The following is an 18881-nucleotide window of genomic DNA, read 5'->3' on the forward strand; positions in this document are numbered from 1 at the left end:
CGCTTCCCCCGCTCCGCCGGGCCCAAGGCCTGGATGGAGGAGAACGTGTTCCGCACCGACGGCAACAGCAACGCCTTGTTGCCGCTGCAGGTAGGAGGGGTTGTTGTTGTTGTTGTTGTTGTTGTTGTTGCGTACAGTTTGTGTGGTAATCCACCGCTTTGACGGTGAAACTACTGGAAGCAGCAGAGCACCCTGTGACGTAGACATGGACCAAAGGGTGTGTCTGTGAGTGTGGGGTGTGTGTGTCTGTGAGTGTGGGGTGTGTGTGTCTGTGAGTGTGGGGTGTGTGCACGTGTGTGTCTGTGAGTGTGGGGTGTGTGCACGTGTGTGTCTGTGAGTGTGTGGTGTGTGCACGTGTGTGTCTGTGAGTGAGTGTGTGTGTCTGGTTTACGCCCAGGTGGGTTATTTTTATGATTTAAGTCCTCTGGCAGGAGAAACGTTAAAACATAAAATCAGACTCCAAAACGCTTTATTGATCCCGTGGGGGAAGTATTACATAAAAAAGTAATTTATTAGTTATTATTATTTACTCACCGCCCACAATGTCAGTTTTTAATATGTTGTGTTTAATTTATCATTCTTATTTTCTGAAATGAGGTTTTAAGTTATCAAGTTACTGGCTAACGTTGATTCTTTGCTAACGATGATTCTTTGCAAACAGTGATTCTGATTGATATTTATATAATTTTTTGGGAAAAACACGACACGTTTTAATAACTTAATTGCATTCCTCTGACTCATTCCAACTGGAACAATGATGTCACCGAGTTATATATTATTGTTGAGCCATGAGCTCAAATTATCTGCGATGTCGGAGCCGAGAAGAACCTCGCTCCTTATGCCAGGAAACGGGGCTGCGCTCCGAGGATTGTTACATTTCCATAAACAGTGTCAAACACCCAGAATTGTTCAGATTCCAAGACCTTTCCTTCCCTCCTTCCTTCCTTCCTTCCTTCCTCTCTGTTTAATGTTTGGCAGTCTGCGACACGTTTCTGTTGAGTCACGCTTAGACTTCACACTGAGGAAAGTCTCTGTGAGAGTCACACAGCTCACTGGACCTTTCTTAAAGTTATAAATATATTATTTTTCTTCATCTTACATGCTAATCATGTAATCTTAACCTGAAACATTGTAATTATCAGTAAACTAATATCTCACATTCATAAACTACTTTATTACCTTTAAACAAACTCTGTAGAGAAACAAGTTGAGTATTACATGTGTTATAAAGAAACAAAGGTTGAATATCCTGTAAAATATTAGATTTGGCTGATAAATATTCATTCACATGGAGTTTTTTTTAACACTTCCTGTTTCTTTGTCTTTGTAAAATCCCCCCAACGCATCATTGTGCTTTTTATCCGTGACTTTAGTACTTAAACAAATAGCACGACACCCACGTCTTTGCAGTTCATCCAGTTGAGTTGCATTGTGGGTAATTCAGGCAAAGAAAGAACACCATCAGCTTTTTTTGCTCAACGCCTTGCAGCCCGGTGAGGATCAATCAATATTGATCAATGATCCCGTTATAATATAGACGTAAAGTTACTGGCTAACGATATTTTTTGCTAACAGTGATTCTTCGCTAACGGTGATTCTTTGCTAACGGTGATTCTTCGCTAACGGTGATTCTTTGCTAACGGTGATTCTTTGCTAACGGTGATTCTTTGCTAACGGTGATTCTTTGCTGCACCATCTGATGCAACCGGGCCTCAAACCTACATCAAAATATGAATTCATGAGTTCTCACAACAATCTGAGTCTCTCGTGCGGTGTTTCACCAACAGGCGTAACTTTAGTAACATCTTACCATAACTCCTGTTATGTTTTTGGTTTCCATTCTCTCTGGGAACGAGTCCAGACCCCCCTCGACCTCTTGAAGTGAATAAATACGGAAAGAATGTTAATCCAAGTGTGAGCCACTCGCTCCTTCAAATCTCTGCACGTTAAGCACTAATACCTTCAGAGGCTTCATTATGCGCCAGACACACACGACGACGCGTGTGTTGTTTTGTCACCTATGAAACCCTCACGCCTTGTGTTGTTGTTGTTGTTGTTGTTTGCAGGAGCGCACCAGGATGTACGACAGCCTGAACATGCATTCCCTGGAGAGCTCGCTGATCGACATCATGCGAGCTGAGCAGGATCCCATGAAAGGTGAGGTCACCTTTCTCTCAATTTTTGGGGGCTCCTGACATGGGGGGGTGGGGGGGGTGAGGCAGCAACGCCATCTTGGATTACAGCCGTCGTCTTTTTTTTTTTTTTTACGCAACCAGTGAACTTGTATATGGACTGATGACGAGCGACGTGGAGCCATATAAGTCTTATATATGCTTCTATACAACCAGAGGAGTCGCCCCCTGATGGTCAGGAGAGAGAATGCAGCTTTAACACATGAATCAGACTTCTATACAACCAGAGGTTTCACATGACGAGCTCTCGTGAGACTGCCGGGCCTCTGGGGCTCAGCTGCTGGACATCAGAGCAGCAGTGTCAGATGACTGCAGCGTTCTCACCCTCCTCTTCTTCTGCAGACGGCTGCTTGTAGCTCATTCACGGCGACACTTTCACTTTACAAATATGGCCCAGAGCAACGCCGCCCAGAGAAACCCAAGTCCTTATTTGTGGCCTCCAGTCGGGGATCCGGATCCAACCTGCAGGGCCCTCCTCCTCTTCCTCCTCCTCCTCCTCTTCTCCAAGCCGAGCGTCTTGCTGTTCCTGCCTGAGCAGATGGAGAGGACATGGGCCAGTGTGCACAGCAGATCGAGGGGGGGGGGAGGGATCCGGACTAATTTTAGATGCGATCACACTTTCACACACTGTGTATGACAGCCAAGAGAGGCGTCTGGAGGGGGGAGGGGCTTGTGAGGGGCGGCTCTGCCATTTATAGCATGGTAGCATAGCCACGAGCCGACACAAGTGTGCAGTGTTCTGACGGGCTGCCACACAACGCAGGACCTCAAACAACATCGGGCTGCAAGGAGACAGTTTAAATAAAGTTTTTAAATAGTACTTACTGCTGCTATTAAAGCTTCTGTGTAGAATCTGACTTTAAGACACAAATACACACAAATGGTGGTCAGGAGAGAGAATGCAGCTTTAACACATGAAGCATAGACTTCTATACAACCAGAGGAGTCGTCCCCTGGTGGTCAGGAGAGAGAATGCAGCTTCAACGCATGAAGCATAGACTTCTATACAACCAGAGGAGTCGCCCCCTTGTGGTCAGGAGAGAGAATGCAGCTTCAACACATGAAGCATAGACTTCCATACAACCAGAGGAGTCGCCCCCTGGTGGTCAGGAGAGAGAATGCAGCTTCAACACATGAAGCATAGACTTCTATACAACCAGAGGAGTCGCCCCCTGGTGGTCAGGAGAGAGAATGCAGCTTCAACACATGAAGCATAGACTTCTATACAACCAGAGTTTCCTCTCCTCTAAAAGCCGACAGAGGAAACGATCCGTTTGTTCGTTGTCCTGAAGACTCGATGACAAACAAAGGAAACGTTTCACTCTGTTTTCCTCTGAATATCAACGCAAGGTGTCTCCGGGGAAGAAGGAGATCTTTGTTCCCGCTGCAGACATGTGAGGACGCCGTGGTAACACATTCACAGGAAGCCACTGTGTGTGTGTGTGTGTGTGTGTGTGTGTGTGTGTGTGTGTGTGTGTGTGTGTCCCACGTGTCCTCTCCATCTGCTCCGTGTCTCATCCCGATATCTCTGTGTTTCCTCATGTCAGGCCGGGTGGGATGTTCTAACCCCGGAGCCGACGGCCTCCTGATGCTCAACGGTAACTTTCCCTCCACGACTGTAGAACTGTGAGATTCTCAGGAGGATTCTCATGCTTTCAATGCAACTCTTTCACTTAAACGGGGAAAATAGACATTAACTAATTTCTCGCCCTCTAGTGGACGTCACCCGTTGGTTTTTGGACCTCGGTTCTTAATTTTTGTCTTCGAGGTTTTGCCTCCGATCTAATAAATTAAAATAAAAAAATATACAGAAACAAATTGAACAATTTATATGCAATAAATAAATACATTTATATTTTTGAATAACCCATATAGAAATAAATAAATCTTATAATATAATCATTATTTTAATATTGTCATTTTTTAAAACATCTTTATTCTTTTATTTATTTTTATATTTCCACATTAATTATTTACTTTTTTATTTTATTTAATATTTCCACATTTAATATTTATTTATTTATTATCTTACTTTATTGTTTTTATATAGTTTATTTTATTAGCGTATTTAATTTTTAATTTATTTTTATACTTCCACATTTTATTTAACTATTTTTAACATTTTCACATTTATTATTTACTTATTTTTTATTTTATATTTCCACATTTTATCCTTATTGGTTCTTTTTTTTTAATCTGTTCTCATAATTCCACATTTTATATTTATCTTCTAATTCCTGTTGTATAGTTTTATAAGTCATGTGACTCACTGTGTGATGCGTTCAGGGTCACGTGTCCCTGGGCGTGCTTCACAGCTTCTCCTCATGAATACAGAACACGAACACGTTTGCGTCGCCACTTCTTAAAGTATTTCCTCTCACTTTACATTTTAAAACGTCCCAGAATGCCGCTGGTTTTATTCACCGAGCTAATGCTGCGCGATGGCGTTTCCATTGTTCCCATTGTTCTAGTAAGTCACGTGAGGTCTTTGAACGCACCACAAACAGGACTTTGTTGCACCCGATCATTAAAATGTACGCTGTCCACTCAGAGTAATTGCAGCGCTGCAGACTCTTTTTGTTTGTTTGTTTGTTTGTTTGTTTCTCTCATGTGGACTCGCGTCATGTGGATAAAATCTGCTTTCACTCGCAGGCAGTGTGATTTTTTATTATTGTCTATTATTGCTATTTTAGCTGTTTCCAGCCTCAGAGGTTTGTTCCCAACGCATTCATAACATCTTTTTATGACTTTATTAGTAAAAACATGGAGGAAATGGATTTTTTTCATGGATTTTCTTCTGATTTATGAAGTGAAACAAAGAGATATTATGAATGTTAACGCCTTTGACTCTAATATGTCAACAAAACTATACTTTGAAGCTGAATTTTGAACCCGGCTTCATCCAACGTTCACGTTCTGGGATTATGTGAACATAATCCCATATTTAATCAGAGAATAGGAGCATGTGTCTGGAGGCGACAGAGCAGACGTCTTCCTCACGACGTCCTCTGAAGTGCTGATTCAGTCCGTTTGCTTCACTTTTCTTTGTCGTGAAGTCTTTATTTGACGTTTGAGGCTCTGCAGCTGAATCTTGACTCTTCCCTCATGCAGCCAGGAGCTACGGCCGGCGGCGAGGTAACACAACGCTTCTTATCACACTAACACAACAGACACACTCGTTTCTTTCTTTTTGTGTCTGTGTGCAGACGTGATGATGTCATGGGTTCAGGCGAGGCCACCTTCATGTGAACACTATTTATGAATATATGTAAATATAACATTATAAATAAAGAGATTTTTTTTAAAACATGAATAAATTGTGTAAAATATATAAATTAGTTTTAATTGAGATAAAATGTGAAAAAAGTTTTTTAAATTTAATATAAAAACTTCCAATATGCGATAAAAAAAACTGCAGTTTAATAATTTCATTCATGTTTTTTTTAGAATTCATTCATGTGATTATTTATTATATAATACATTTAAATAATAACTTCTTAATAATAAAGATCTGACATGTATGTTGTGTGCTTTTGTGTTTTTATGTATTTGTGTATTTTTGTTTTTATGTATTTTTGTTTTTATGTATTTGTGTTTTTGTGTTTTTATGTATTCGTGTATTTTTGTTTTTATGTTTTTATGTATTCGTGCATTTGTGTTTTTGTGTATTTTCCTCTCCAGGTTAATTGTAAGTTTTCCAGATGTTTCAAAAATAATTTCCCGTTGTAGTTTTTTATCAAAGATTCTTCCGGTTCTTTGTCCGTTAAAGTTAATCTGCACAAAGATGTTTATAATGTTTATATCACAACGCTTTAGTTTAATGTTCCAAATATTAAAAATATAACATTTTGCTTCTGCCTAAAGAGAAGAAACACAAAAACACAAAATTGTAAAAGAAAATCCTCTATTTTTACTGCGTTAAAGGAAGCAGGTTTATTTGTGACATTTGCGTGTCTCCTTACCTGTTTCCTTGCTTCCTTTCCTCCTCCAGGCCGCTCCTCCCTCTTCCCCATCGACGACGCCCTCCTGGACGAGGGCCACGGCCCCCCGGGGCCTCCGGGGGTCCACGGCTCGCCCGGCTACCCGCACCAGAACGGGGATCGCATGGAGCGCTTCTCCCGCAAAGTGTTCGTGGGAGGTCTTCCTCCCGACATCGACGAAGGTGAGGAGGGGGCGTGGCCTTTCTGTTCGCACAAAAACAAGAAAAACATCAACGTTCTGGTTCTTCAGCTCGTCCGGTTCTCTTTCTCCCCGCAGATGAAATCACCTCCAGCTTCCGGCGCTTCGGCCACCTGGTGGTGGACTGGCCCCACAAAGCAGAGAGCAAGTCCTACTTCCCGCCCAAAGGTATCGAGCCGCCGGCATTTACACTGGTTCATCAGCAACGCTGCATTTTACTAGATTACACCTGAACGCATCACGCAAACGGGAACATTTACCTGCTAACATTACTAGCTCTCCTCCTGTTGGTTCTCTGTTAGCGGTGCTGCTAGCTAACGTTACTAGCTCTCCTCCTGTTGGTTCTCTGTTAGCGGTGCTGCTAGCTAACGTTACTAGCTCTCCTCCTGTTGGTTCTCTGTTAGCGGTGCTGCTAGCTAACGTTACTAACTCTCCTCCTGTTGGTTCTCTGTTAGCGGTGCTGCTAGCTAACGTTACTAGCTCTCCTCCTGTTGGTTCTCTGTTAGCGGTGCTGCTAACGTTATTAGCTCTCCTCCTGCTGGTCTAAACACTGATTGGTTGTTTACAAAGTCACATGATCAGAGACGAGAGGAACAACCATGATTATTAATTATAATTAATTAGCATGCTGTCTGTTATGAATGTTAGATAATGATAATACCTGCAACATTTTATTGCAATAGCTGGGGAAAAAAAGTGTTTTCATTCATTTTTAATGTGGAGCTTAGATGCCGTGAAGCTGTGAGTCTGATAAATAAGGCATCATTTGACATTCATTTATTATTTATGTGTGTTAAATGCACACACTGAGGCTGTGTGTGTGTGTGTGTGTGTGTGTGTGTGTGTGTGTGTGTGTGTGTGTGTGTGTGTGTGTGTGTGTGTGTGTGTGTGTGTGTGTCCTAGGTTATGCCTTCCTGCTGTTCCAGGAGGAGAGCTCGGTGCAGGCTCTGATTGAAGCCTGCATGGAGGAGGACGGGAAGCTCTACCTGTGCGTCTCCAGCCCCACCATCAAAGACAAGCCTGTGAGTCCAGCAGCAGGGCACGCTGAACACACACAGAGACACACACACACACACACACACACACACACACACACCGAGTCTCTTCAACGCAGAGAGAGAGTTCAAAGGTTCCCCACTTTGACCTCAGGTGCAAATCCGGCCGTGGAACCTGAGCGACAGCGACTTCGTGATGGACGGATCTCAGCCGCTCGACCCCCGCAAGACCATCTTTGTGGGCGGCGTCCCTCGGCCCCTGAGAGCGAGTAAGACACCTCTTTAATATGGTTTTGTTATTTTAAAAGATGTCTCTGCATTTACATGGCTTTGTGCATTTTGCAGGCCGACTCTTCCAGAGGTTTAAAAATGTATAAATTATTATTATTTATTTTACTTATTTATTTTTATTTCATTTATCATCATTTAAATTAGTTGTATTATTTATTTATTGTATTTAATTAATGTATGTATAAGATATTATTATTATTATTATTATTATTAAATGATATAAATAAATGTATAGCTTAGCTTTAATTATTTTTAAGCTTCCTAAAAGGCAATTATATATACATATATTTTTTTAGTTCACCGACGCTAATACATTGTTGTAAATAAAAAAAAGAAATAAAAAAACCAATACATATTTGTCTGTTAGATGCAATACAATAAAAAAACGTATTATTTTTTCACTAATTTCTCATCAAATCCGCTAAAGTCTGACTTCCAGCTTTAATGTTCTCCGTCCTCTTGGTCCAAATCCAGAAAACTAGAACCTCTCCAGACTTGTAGAACAAGGTGTCGTTGTGTCGTCCTCTCTCCAGTCGAGCTGGCCATGATCATGGACCGCCTCTACGGCGGCGTCTGCTACGCCGGCATCGACACCGACCCGGAGCTCAAGTACCCGAAGGGGGCGGGGCGAGTGGCCTTCTCCAACCAGCAGAGCTACATCGCCGCCATCAGCGCCCGATTCGTCCAGCTGCAGCACGGAGACATCGACAAGCGGGTGGGTGTGTGTGTGTGTGTGTGTGTGTGTGTGCGTGTGTGTGTGTGTGTGTGTGTGTGTGTGTGTGTGTGTGTGTGTGTGTGTGTGTGTGTGTGTGTGAGTGTGTGTGTGTGTGACAGAGACAGAGACAGAGAGAAAGAGAGAGAGAGAGAGAGAGAGAGAGAGAGAGAGAGAGAGAGAGAGAGAGATGCCCCTGGTGGTCAGGAGAGAGAATGCAGCTTCAACACATGAAGCATAGACTTCACTTTTCAGAACCGGAGGTTATCTTGAATAAAACCATTGTTAACTTGTGTGTGTGTGTGTGTGTGTGTGTGTGTGTGTGTGTGTGTGTGTGTGTGTATGTGCAGGTGGAGGTGAAGCCCTACGTCCTGGACGACCAGCTGTGTGACGAGTGTCAGGGCGCGCGCTGCGGCGGCAAGTTCGCCCCGTTCTTCTGCGCCAACGTCACCTGCCTGCAGTACTACTGCGAGTTCTGCTGGGCCAACATCCACTCACGGGCCGGCCGCGAGTTCCACAAGCCGCTCGTCAAAGAGGGCGCCGACCGGCCGCGGCAGATCCACTTCCGCTGGAACTAGAGACGCAAACCTCCCACGCTCCCCTACGCTATCAGTATAATCCAGTACGCAACACTATACGGTATATTCTAACTATATATATATATATATATATATATATATATATATATATATATATATATATATATATATATGTGTATATATGTATCTTTCGTAGCAGCCAAACACCACAAGCCTCAGTTTTTTCACCAAAACTCCCCTCACATCTCAGGCTCTGACAACTCTACAACTCTTTTGTGGTACTTTCATCTTTTCTAAGAGGAGATTTAAAAGAAAAAAAGAAGAAAAAAAAGAGCGAGAGAGAGATTGATTTTTGTAGTTTTTTAAAGTTTTTTTATTTTTACCTTTGTATGTGAGATTAAAAGTAGATATGGGAATTTTTTTATTTATTTTTTGCATGGGGGGGAGGGGGGCAGCTTGTCTGTCTGTTTGTCTGCTGCTATAGCCACCCAGCGGTGTGTGTGTGTGTGTGTGTGTGTGTGTGTGTGTGTGTGTGTGTGTGTGTGTGTGTGTTTAGTGCACACATTCGTTTCTGGGAGGGAAAAAAAACAACCTTGATTCTCTTGACGTCCAAAGGTAGCAACATTAAATGATGACAGAAGCATCAAATTAACACAGAACCTTGTGTTTCCGTTGCCATGAGCTCTTTCTTCTTCTTCTCAGTTTTATTAAAACTACAATACTTCCTGCGCTCACTGACCCATCCTGTGACACGCCCCGAAAATCTGGTTCCCGCTAACCGTCTTCAACATGTATACTCGACTATAAGCTGTTTTACGAAGCTTCGCTGCTATATAAACATATACATATATACATATATCTGAATAGATGTGTAGGTATTATATTAAATGCCGTGTAATAAACCAAGAATCACGTCGACCGAAGCGCAGTACGCACTCATCCTGATGTGAGCTCGCTCCACAGATAGCATGCAGGGTCGAACAAAGCTACAACAAACAAACCACCGACATCGTAATCAAGACAACAAGTAGCATGAAAATCTATTTCCGATGCCTAAGAGTGATTAAAAAAAGAAGTAAAAAAATCCTATTTAAACTTGCATGCGTTGGTGTTTTCTCTGTCGTTTGATCCGTAACGATACAACAAGGTGACGTCGGTCTTCTGTAGCGGACGCCGTGGCGTTCAGTGGTTTGTGTGTTTGTCGTCCTCGTGCTGTGTGACCGTGTTCAGGGTCGAGTTTAGAAACCGAGAGGAGAATTTAAACTTTTAAAAAAAATCGATTCCCCGCGTTGGTTCAAGAGCTCAGTCGGATTTTGGCGTCGACTCCGCGAACTAAAAAAAGCAAACGCCGTTAGCCGGAAGAAACGTCTCTCTTTCACCAAAGCTAAAGTATCGAATGTACTTTAACTTTAACCAAGTACTCAAGTTAAAGAGTGTGTGTACAAGTGAGTACATGTGTACAGTTGAGCACAGATGTGTACATGTGTGTACATGTGTGTACATGTGTGTACAGGTGTGTATAGGTGTGTACATGTGTGTACATGTGTGTACATGTGTGTACAGGTGTGTACAGGTGTGTACATGTGTGTACATGTGTGTACAGGTGTGTACATGTGTGTACAGGTGTGTCCTTGTGGTTCTTTCCCGCGCTCCTCGTTGTCGGCGTCCAGGCGTCTCGTGCTTTCTGTTACCAAACCGTCATGAAACTGAGACTCTATTACTTTTAATATTTGTTTGTGTCAACTACTTACCCATCACTGGCCCTTCCGTATGTTTTATTATATATATATATATATATATATATATATATATATATATATATATATATATATATATATATATATATATTATGCACTACTTTTCTGTATCCCCACTTTATTTCTTGTCCTGAAGTGATTTTAAGTGCAAACGTGGATTCTCTGAAAATCTCCACCTATTTATGATCTTACAGAAGATTTTTTTTTCATTTTTTCTTGATTACTTATTTAAGATGTAGCGTGCAGCAGTGGTCTTAAGTTATCTATGTTCTGTATGAGTAGAGAATCCAATATTTTATAATATATTCTAATCTAGTTTGGATGTTGTGAGGACGGGGGCGGGGTCAGGAAGTAAAGAGTAACTAAACCCCAAAACCACTATAAAAAACTATGTGTGTGTATTTTTAGGAGCGTTGTTTGTGGATTCAGGTCCAAAATCATGACAATGTTGTGCAACATAATGATTCGATATAATATGGATATTTATCGCCCTCTACTGGTTGAAACCTCGCTATTGCATTCACATTTTGCTATCGGCTGATCTATAAGGACTCTGCTTTTGCTTACCCTTTCAATTAGCCTGTGAATCGCTAACGCTAATCTCTAGACGGTACAATACACGGACATTTTAGCTATTTTACTCCTTTAGCAGCTGGCAAGCTAGCTATGTTACTCCTTTAGCAGCTGGCTAGCTAGCTAACTAGCTATGTTACTCCTTTAGCAGCTGGCTAGCTAGCTAACTAGCTATGTTACTCCTTTAGCAGCTGGCTAGCTAGCTAACTAGCTATGTTACTCCTTTAGCAGCTGGCTAGCTAGCTAACTAGCTATGTTACTCCTTTAGCAGCTGGCTAGCTAGCTGATAAATGTCTTCTATTGTCGTCTATTGTCGCGTTTATCATCGCTGAGCTGACGATAAACGTGACTAAACTCTGGGTTTAGTTACTCTGGGTTTAGTTACTCTGGGTTTAGTTACTCTGGGTTTAGTTACTCTGGGTTTAGTTACTCTGGGTTTTAAACCCCCCCCATGTGGCGTTAGTCCTCATGAACATGTCTGAATATTGTCACCTGTAACACTTGACTCGTGCTGTTTTTGTGAGGTTCTATTTTCTATGTTTAACACTGTTACTTTGTTCTGTACGTGTCTTTGTTTTTGTAAAAAAAATCATATTTATTTCACTATTTTTGTAGACAAAAAAAACTATTTGATTTTGATTGTATTTTTCTATTTAAATAGGACAATTAAATACAATTTATTCCCTTCCCCCTTTGCTAATTACGTCCAGAGGTTCTGTTCCGAGACAAAGAATCAGGTCATCAGTAACAGTTTTGATAAACAGCTGACTCTTGTTTTGAGACACCTTTTCATTTGAAGGAGGAAACATGAAGGTTTTTTTTTATCATTTCCTTGGAAGACACTTGAGATTCTCCTCTGTGGCATCGAGGCCCAGCTGCCGTCCTCGTCGACGCTCTGAAACTTGAATATAACACATTTTGAAAGGCTGACTAACCTCGAATCTGTGTTGTGATGTGCAATACTGTTTCTAATGTTTGTATAAAAAAAGTAAGAACTACAGTGTAAAACCTTTTTAATGCAGATTTATTTTTTTCATTGCATATTTTGCAGATTTCTGATCCACAGTGTCATTTTTTACTGTCAGAAAAAATTTAAAAAACCCCTGTTTTTTCATTGCAACTATTTTTAAATCCAGATATCTTTGTACTGACTGTAAATGATTGTAGTTATTTTGGGATAGTGTTTTTGCTAACAAACGGAGAGACTTTTTCATGCATATTTCTATTTTCATTTCATCTTGTTTTATCCCACGTTTTATTTCTGTTTTTAACTGTAGCAGAATTCTTGGAATCATTTTTTTCATATTTAAATGTTCATCGGTATCATTTTGTATTTTTATGTGGAAATTCACTATATATATGAAATGAAAATGCTAATTGCTAAGATATTATTTTGAGTTTTAATTATTTTTAAAGCTAAATATTTGTAATTTTATCGTCAAAGTGACTAATTTCTAAATCAGAGTTTGTGTATAGATTCACAAAAAGTGGTTTATGAAGTGTTTGGATTGTAATTATTACTGAACGGTTCTTTGATATGCAAAATGAATACCATGTTTATTTTTATTTTTGTTGGTTTTGTATTTAAATGGGGTGTTGATTACAATCGTTTTGTTGTTTTTCTTTCTTTCACTTCCTGAATAAAGACCCATTCTGTTTGGACACAACATGGCTGTGAGATATTATATCATATTGCATATTATATTATATCATATCGTATATTATATCACATCGTAGACGGTTCAGATCACGTCGGGGTCGCCAATATAGGGAAACGAACCCAGAGCCCAGTTTCACTTTGGCCGATTAGTTCCATCCCAACAATCATAAACATTATATTGCTGATAATACTATATATACTATATACTAAAGGTCGAGAAACCTTTAGTGTGTGTATATATATATATATATATATATATATATATATATATATATATATATATATATACTTTATTTAGTATATATAGATTTATAGATTGAGAGTTGTATAACTCTAAATCTTTTTTTAATATCTATGTATATATACTGTATGGAAATACAAGTAAATAACAGAAACGTCGCTCTGGCGCCATCTAGAGGTGAAGGTCAAGAACACAGAGGTCAAACAATGACTTCTCACATTCACAGAACAACAAAGTGTCTCATATGTCAGGAATCCTCAGCAGGACGACTCTGTTAGCGCACGCAGAGTCTGGACGGAGAGAGGGAGGGGAGGAGGAGGAGCAGGAGGAGGAGGAGCAGGAGGAGGAGGAGGAGCAGGAGGAGGAGGAGCAGGAGGAGGAGGAGCAGGAGGAGGAGGAGCAGGAGGAGGAGGAGGAGCAGGAGGAGGAGTGCTGGATGGAGTGCTGCTGCTGAACACTGCGCTGTGGTCTCAGCAGCGCCTGCAGGAAGCGTCGCAGCATGTTCAGGCTGGAGGGCTGCAGCCTCGCGGGCCGGCGGGTCTGAGCCGACCGGACGCCAGCGGCTCTGCAGAGGAACGGCTGCCACATGAGGGGTGAGAACACGCTGTGCTCCAACCGGGACGGAACCAACAGGCACAGAAACTCTGCCGTTCGGTTAAAAAATGGGAAAAATAACTTATTTTATGGCAAAACTTTGTCTGATTGGGGCATGCTGGGTAATGACATTGACTTAGGAGTTAGAAACGTGTGACGCAGAAAATATTTCTGTTACATGTTTTTTTTTATTACTTATTTTTAAATATGCAGTTGATGCTTCATCATATTAAATATCAGATTAAATATCAGATTAAATGTCAGATTAGGTATCAGATTAGGTATCAGCTCGTTGGCGTTTCTTCTTGTTTCATGAGTGAAATGTGTGATATCTCTTTGTGTCATAACATGAGTTTGGTGACATCATGATGAAGACTCTGCAGGTGAACACATGAACTCAGACACATCAGCATGAAACTTCACCACTTCATCTCATGAAGAGCATTTATTGTGTTACAAGTTGTGTGACACATTGTGTTTACATATGCACATGAGGCGTTATGTAACGGTGACTTTAGGAGACAGTATCTAAATGACTGAAGAAGACGAGTTAAAGAGGAAGAAGAGACAAACTGCTGCGTGTTTGTATCCATGTGAGAGCGTCTTCACTTCAGTTTACTGAGATGATAATAATGACGTCAGGCAGTAAAACGTCATCGCTGCAGAGCAGGACTGGCGGGCGGGGCTCCGCTCTCACAGGACCTCACACTGTGTGTGTGTGTGTGTGTGTGAGTGTGAGTGTGTGTGTGTGTGTGTGTGAGTGTGTTTCAGCTGCATGTGTCCTTCCTGTTTACCTCGCTGTGTTTACTGTCCCGTCAGGACGCACGTCGTTTGTCTCATGACATCACTTGTTGCAGCGTTTCTAGATCTGATCTCGTTCTCATGTTCTCTCGTTCTCATGTTCTCATGTTCTCATGTTCTCTCGTTCTCATGTTCTCATGTTCCCTCGTTCTCATGTTTTCTCGTTCTCATGTTTTCTCGTTCTCATGTTCTCTCGTTCTCTCGTTCTCTCGTTCTCATGTTTTCTCGTTCTCATGTTCACTCGTTCTCTCGTTCTCTCGTTCTCATGTTTTCTCGTTCTCATCTTCTCTCGTTCTCATGGTCTCATGGTCTCATGTTCTCTCGTTCTCATGTTCTCTTGTTCTCTCGTTCTCATGTTCTCTTGTTCTCACGACCTTGTGTGCAGGGAAACAAACGTATTAATGGAATCCATAAATCTCACATTTTGGCCAAACTCCCCCAACGTCAACGCTTCATGAGCTTCTCTGAGTGTTGTGAAATGTTTGACGTCCAACATGTGTCTCTCCCTAAACACGAGTGCATGATAATCTCATAATAATCTCATAATAATCCCGGCTCCGCCTCGTGTTTACATTCCCGTCCTGACAGGAATGTTTAGTTCATAAACTGAAAGACTTGAAGCTTTTTGGCTCGAGGTCACCGGAGGAGGAGAACATCGGCCCAACGGTGACGTCGTCAGTGTGTGTGTGTGTGTGTGTGTGTGTGTCTGTGTGTGTGTGTGTGTCTGTGTGTCTGTGTGTCTGTCTCAACTACTGATCAGATCCACCGACGCGGTGACGTCATCAGTGAGCTGATGAATCCTTCATGAGGGGTGAAGCCCTTGAGAGCGTCTTCATGCACCACATGGAAACACAAAGACACAAAAATAACACAAATGTGACAAATTAAATTGAATATAAAATAATTAGATTAACAAAGTCAAGGAGGGGGGGGGGTCAGGCTCAAACCGAGCATTTTGCTTTCATAACTGTTTTAAGGCCAAGCTGTTTTTCACATCTATAAAACCGCGTGACACAGCAAGCCAGTGCAGAAGCAGAAAATGTCGATACCCAGCATGCCCAATCTGTCCAATATTTTGCCATAAAATAAGTCATTTTTAAATGTGTGAACTGAACAACAGTTTCCTTGACCGGCTCTCCTCACATGCGTTGTGTTGTTGTGTTGTTGTGTTTTGCTGCTGCAGGCGTGAGGCGCTGGGCGCTGCTGGCCTTCTGCCTCGGTGTGTTCGGGCAGCGGTTGGAGCCCAAAGGGAAGAGAGCGCCGCCGCCGCCGCGTCTGGTCTGCAGCGTGCCCGGGTCACCGGGCCCCGCCGGCGAGCCCGGTCCCGGTGGGCCCCCGGGAGCGGATGGGAATGTGGGTATCCCGGGAAGAGATGGCCGAGATGGCAGGAAGGGTGAAGGGGGAGAAAAGGGAGACGCAGGTATTCTATGAAACATCCACAGATCGGTTCAGACGGACACACGGCTCAGGAAACACGTTTCTTTACTGGACAGGTGCATGATGGGAGCCGGAGACATGTTGAGACTCGTAGAGAACAGACACACTGCAGACTTCAGAGGAGAGATAATGCCCCCCGTTGACTCCTGGTCGGGTTATAAGCAGTTACTACCTTTGGTGGTTGTCCCCGCTAGCTCCCCGCTGTAGCCTGCTAGCGCTGCTGCTAGCTCCCCGCTGCTACTGCCCACGTCCACGCTGCCCGCGTCGGGCGTCGAGTCGGGGCTGGTCCCGCTACCTTCGGCTGTTGTCGGAGAGTTAGCGTAGAGCTAGCTGCGAGCTAGCAGCAGCGCTAGCCGGCTTAAGCAGGGAGCTAACGGGGACAACCACCAAAGGTAGTAGCGGCTTGTAACCCAACTTTTACGATAGGAATGAAAGAGTAAAGTTATAAAAATGAGGTTATGAATGCGTTATGAACAAACCTCTCTGCATGAACACTCAGAATATACGTAGGAATGAAACAGTAAATTTTGAAAGAAGGTGAGTTATGGAGGATAAATAGAACATCTCTTTTTTTACTGACTATTCAACCCGGCCGTAAAAAAAGACGGCCGGGTTTGTTTTCTTTAGAGATTAAATATTTGGAAGACGTATCACCTCCTCTGGCAGAACCCATGGTATTGATATCATCTGTGATCAGCAATAAATCTGATGGTGGCGATAAATAAACGTCACACGCTCTTGTTTCCCCTCCATGTGTACATATCTCTAGGGCATTTCACCAACTGCATATCAAAAGGTTTGCATGAATTGAGTTGAAAAATGTGCTGTTGAAATGTCAAGATGGCGGCTTTCCAAGAGTGACTCATTGCTTCCCACTGGGTGGGGCCTTGTGTTGGCTTTGACTGTTTCGGAAATAGTTTCAACAAGTGCAGAACAGACGCTGATTCATATGGTAGATGATTGATGCCTTAAGCCCCGCCCCCTCCCGCAGGACCTTGTTTTGGAAAGAACACGTAGAAGTTGTCAATGAGAGACAAATCTTGTCTGAGTTGTGCCATGGATTACACTCATGTGAACGTCTCAACCACACGAATCTAAATGATCCAACGACAAACAGCAGCTTTATTTTGACGTACAAAAATTCCTTTTATGATTAATAATTGTGTCATTGTCTCCCGCCGTTGACTCAAAAATATGGTTTTTCCCAGAAGGACTACCGTCGGTGGGTGGCCCTGCAATAGCAAGCTAGCGCTGCTGCTAGCTCCCCGCTGTAGCTAGCTAGCGCTGTTGCTAGCTCCCCGCAGTAGCTAGCTAGCGCTGCTGCTAGCTCCTCGCTGCTGCTAGCTTTCCTGCTAGCCCCCGCTGCTGAGCCGAGGGTGGTCCCGCTAACTTTGGTGGGCGCTAGCAGAAAAGCTAACGGGAACTAGCGGAGAGCTTGCAGGGAACTAGCAGCAGCACTAGCTGGCTACAGTGGGGAGCTAGCAGGGACACCCGCCGTAGGCAGTAGCGGCTTATAACCCAACTTTTACGGTATCTATCAGTGGCAGAAAGCAGAGACGATGATCCCAACGTTTTATGCATTTATTTTTTGTTTCAGGTTTGAAGGGCAGAGTCGGCCCGACAGGAAAGATCGGAGGCCGAGGCGACCGCGGCCCCACCGGGAAGCGAGGCCCCGCGGGGGAGAGCGGCGCCGCGGGCCTTCCCGGATCCCCGGGCGGCGACGGACACAAAGGGGACCGGGGCCGGAGGGGGCCGCGCGGAACCACGGGAACCTGCAAGTGCGGCAGCATGCTGCCCAAATCGGCCTTCTCTGTGGGCATCACCAGCAGCTACCCGGCGGAGAAGACCCCCATCAGGTTCAACAAGGTGCTGTTCGACGAGGGCGGGCACTACAGCCCGCAGACGGGCAAGTTCCTGTGTGCGTACCCGGGCGTTTACTACTTCTCCTACGACATCACGCTGGCCAACAAGCACCTGGCCATCGCCCTGGTGCACAACGGGGTGTACCGCATCAAGACCTACGACGCCAACACGGGGAACCACGACGTGGCGTCCGGGGCCACCGTGATGTTCCTGAACCCGGAGGACGAGGTCTGGCTGGAGATCTTCTTCCAGGACCAGAACGGGCTGTTCGCCGACCCCGGCTGGACCGACAGCCTGTTCTCCGGCTTCCTGCTCTACGCAGACAGGGACTACTTGGACACGCTGGCGGAGGACTACTCGTAAAACCTGCTAGAAACACACACTGCTAGTCACTGGGTTTCGTTTCCACTCCATGTATGGTCAAACTATATTTTCATACAGATGTGTGTACTGCCAGTTATGTTTTCACTATAGAGCCCTATCTACTGATTTGAAATGATATTTTTTTTATTAAGCTAGAAGACGTTTCTGATGTATTTGTATTGGAGTTTAGATCAATAATAACTTGAATAAACAATGTTGACAGCTGGACTTTATTATCTTTTACAAAACAAGCTAAACAAAAGCATGTGTGAGAAAAAAATATTTTTTAAATTATGATGAAAAAAATGTCAAAACGTAATTGTAAGTAACTCAATGTGTTTTGAAGTTAGGAGGATCCAGTGCAAGTCAAAGCTATACATATTGTACATATCCATGCTATGTTACTTTATTTCTATTGTTTGTGTATTGATTGTGTTTTTCTTTAATCTTGTCTAATTTTTAATCGTCACTCATCAACATTTTTTTCCTCGCTTCTTTGATTTTTCAGCTGCAGCAACACTTGGATTTTTCCATTTTGGTATCAATAAAGTTCTTTATTCTCTTATTTGTGCAATATGCTCTTTGTATGGAAGTCCATTATAAGCACTGTGATAAGAAAATAAAGATCCTGTAAGTCATGAAAATGAGATACTACGTCATAAATATGAGAAAGTAAGTAATCAC

General features: G+C 42.9%; 2 protein-coding genes across 3 annotated transcripts in view; both read left to right on the forward strand.

Annotated features, from left to right (window-relative positions):
• The window catches only part of cpeb2 (cytoplasmic polyadenylation element binding protein 2), a 15433-nt gene extending 2538 nt beyond the window's left edge, over positions 1 to 12895 (forward strand). Inside the window, exons 2-11 of one of the 2 annotated variants that reach the window (XM_068592737.1) lie at positions 1 to 90; positions 2067 to 2157; positions 3740 to 3790; positions 5304 to 5327; positions 6184 to 6354; positions 6450 to 6539; positions 7275 to 7393; positions 7521 to 7635; positions 8191 to 8372; positions 8720 to 12895. The exon at positions 1 to 90 is cut by the window's left edge and continues 153 nt beyond it. In XM_068592737.1, the coding sequence (XP_068448838.1) occupies positions 1 to 90; positions 2067 to 2157; positions 3740 to 3790; positions 5304 to 5327; positions 6184 to 6354; positions 6450 to 6539; positions 7275 to 7393; positions 7521 to 7635; positions 8191 to 8372; positions 8720 to 8947 (1161 nt within the window). In that variant the 3' untranslated portion in view covers positions 8948 to 12895. The remainder of the gene's footprint in view (positions 91 to 2066; positions 2158 to 3739; positions 3791 to 5303; positions 5328 to 6183; positions 6355 to 6449; positions 6540 to 7274; positions 7394 to 7520; positions 7636 to 8190; positions 8373 to 8719) is intronic. The other variant, XM_068592738.1, reaches the window with a different exon arrangement.
• Positions 12896 to 13601: 706 nt separating this feature from the next.
• Positions 13602 to 18697, forward strand: LOC137795354 (complement C1q tumor necrosis factor-related protein 7). Its single transcript, XM_068592759.1, has 3 exons — positions 13602 to 13732; positions 15718 to 15954; positions 17569 to 18697. The coding sequence occupies exons 1-3, from the start codon at positions 13726 to 13728 to the stop codon at positions 18195 to 18197; spliced, it is 873 nt and encodes a 290-aa protein (XP_068448860.1). The 5' UTR covers positions 13602 to 13725; the 3' UTR covers positions 18198 to 18697.
• The last annotated feature ends 184 nt before the right edge of the window (positions 18698 to 18881 follow it).

This window comes from Clinocottus analis, unplaced genomic scaffold, assembly GCF_023055335.1.
Source record: "Clinocottus analis isolate CAN_PGR_092001 unplaced genomic scaffold, fCliAna1.0.p SCAF_28, whole genome shotgun sequence".
In the NCBI taxonomy this organism is placed as follows: Eukaryota; Metazoa; Chordata; class Actinopteri; order Perciformes; family Cottidae; genus Clinocottus; species Clinocottus analis.

Excerpts from the sequence above, each read along its gene's own strand:
- LOC137795354 (XM_068592759.1), top strand. Across the intron at positions 15,955-17,568 it reads GGGAGAAAAGGGAGACGCAG|GTTTGAAGGGCAGAGTCGGC; the intron begins GTATTCTATGAA and ends TTTTTGTTTCAG.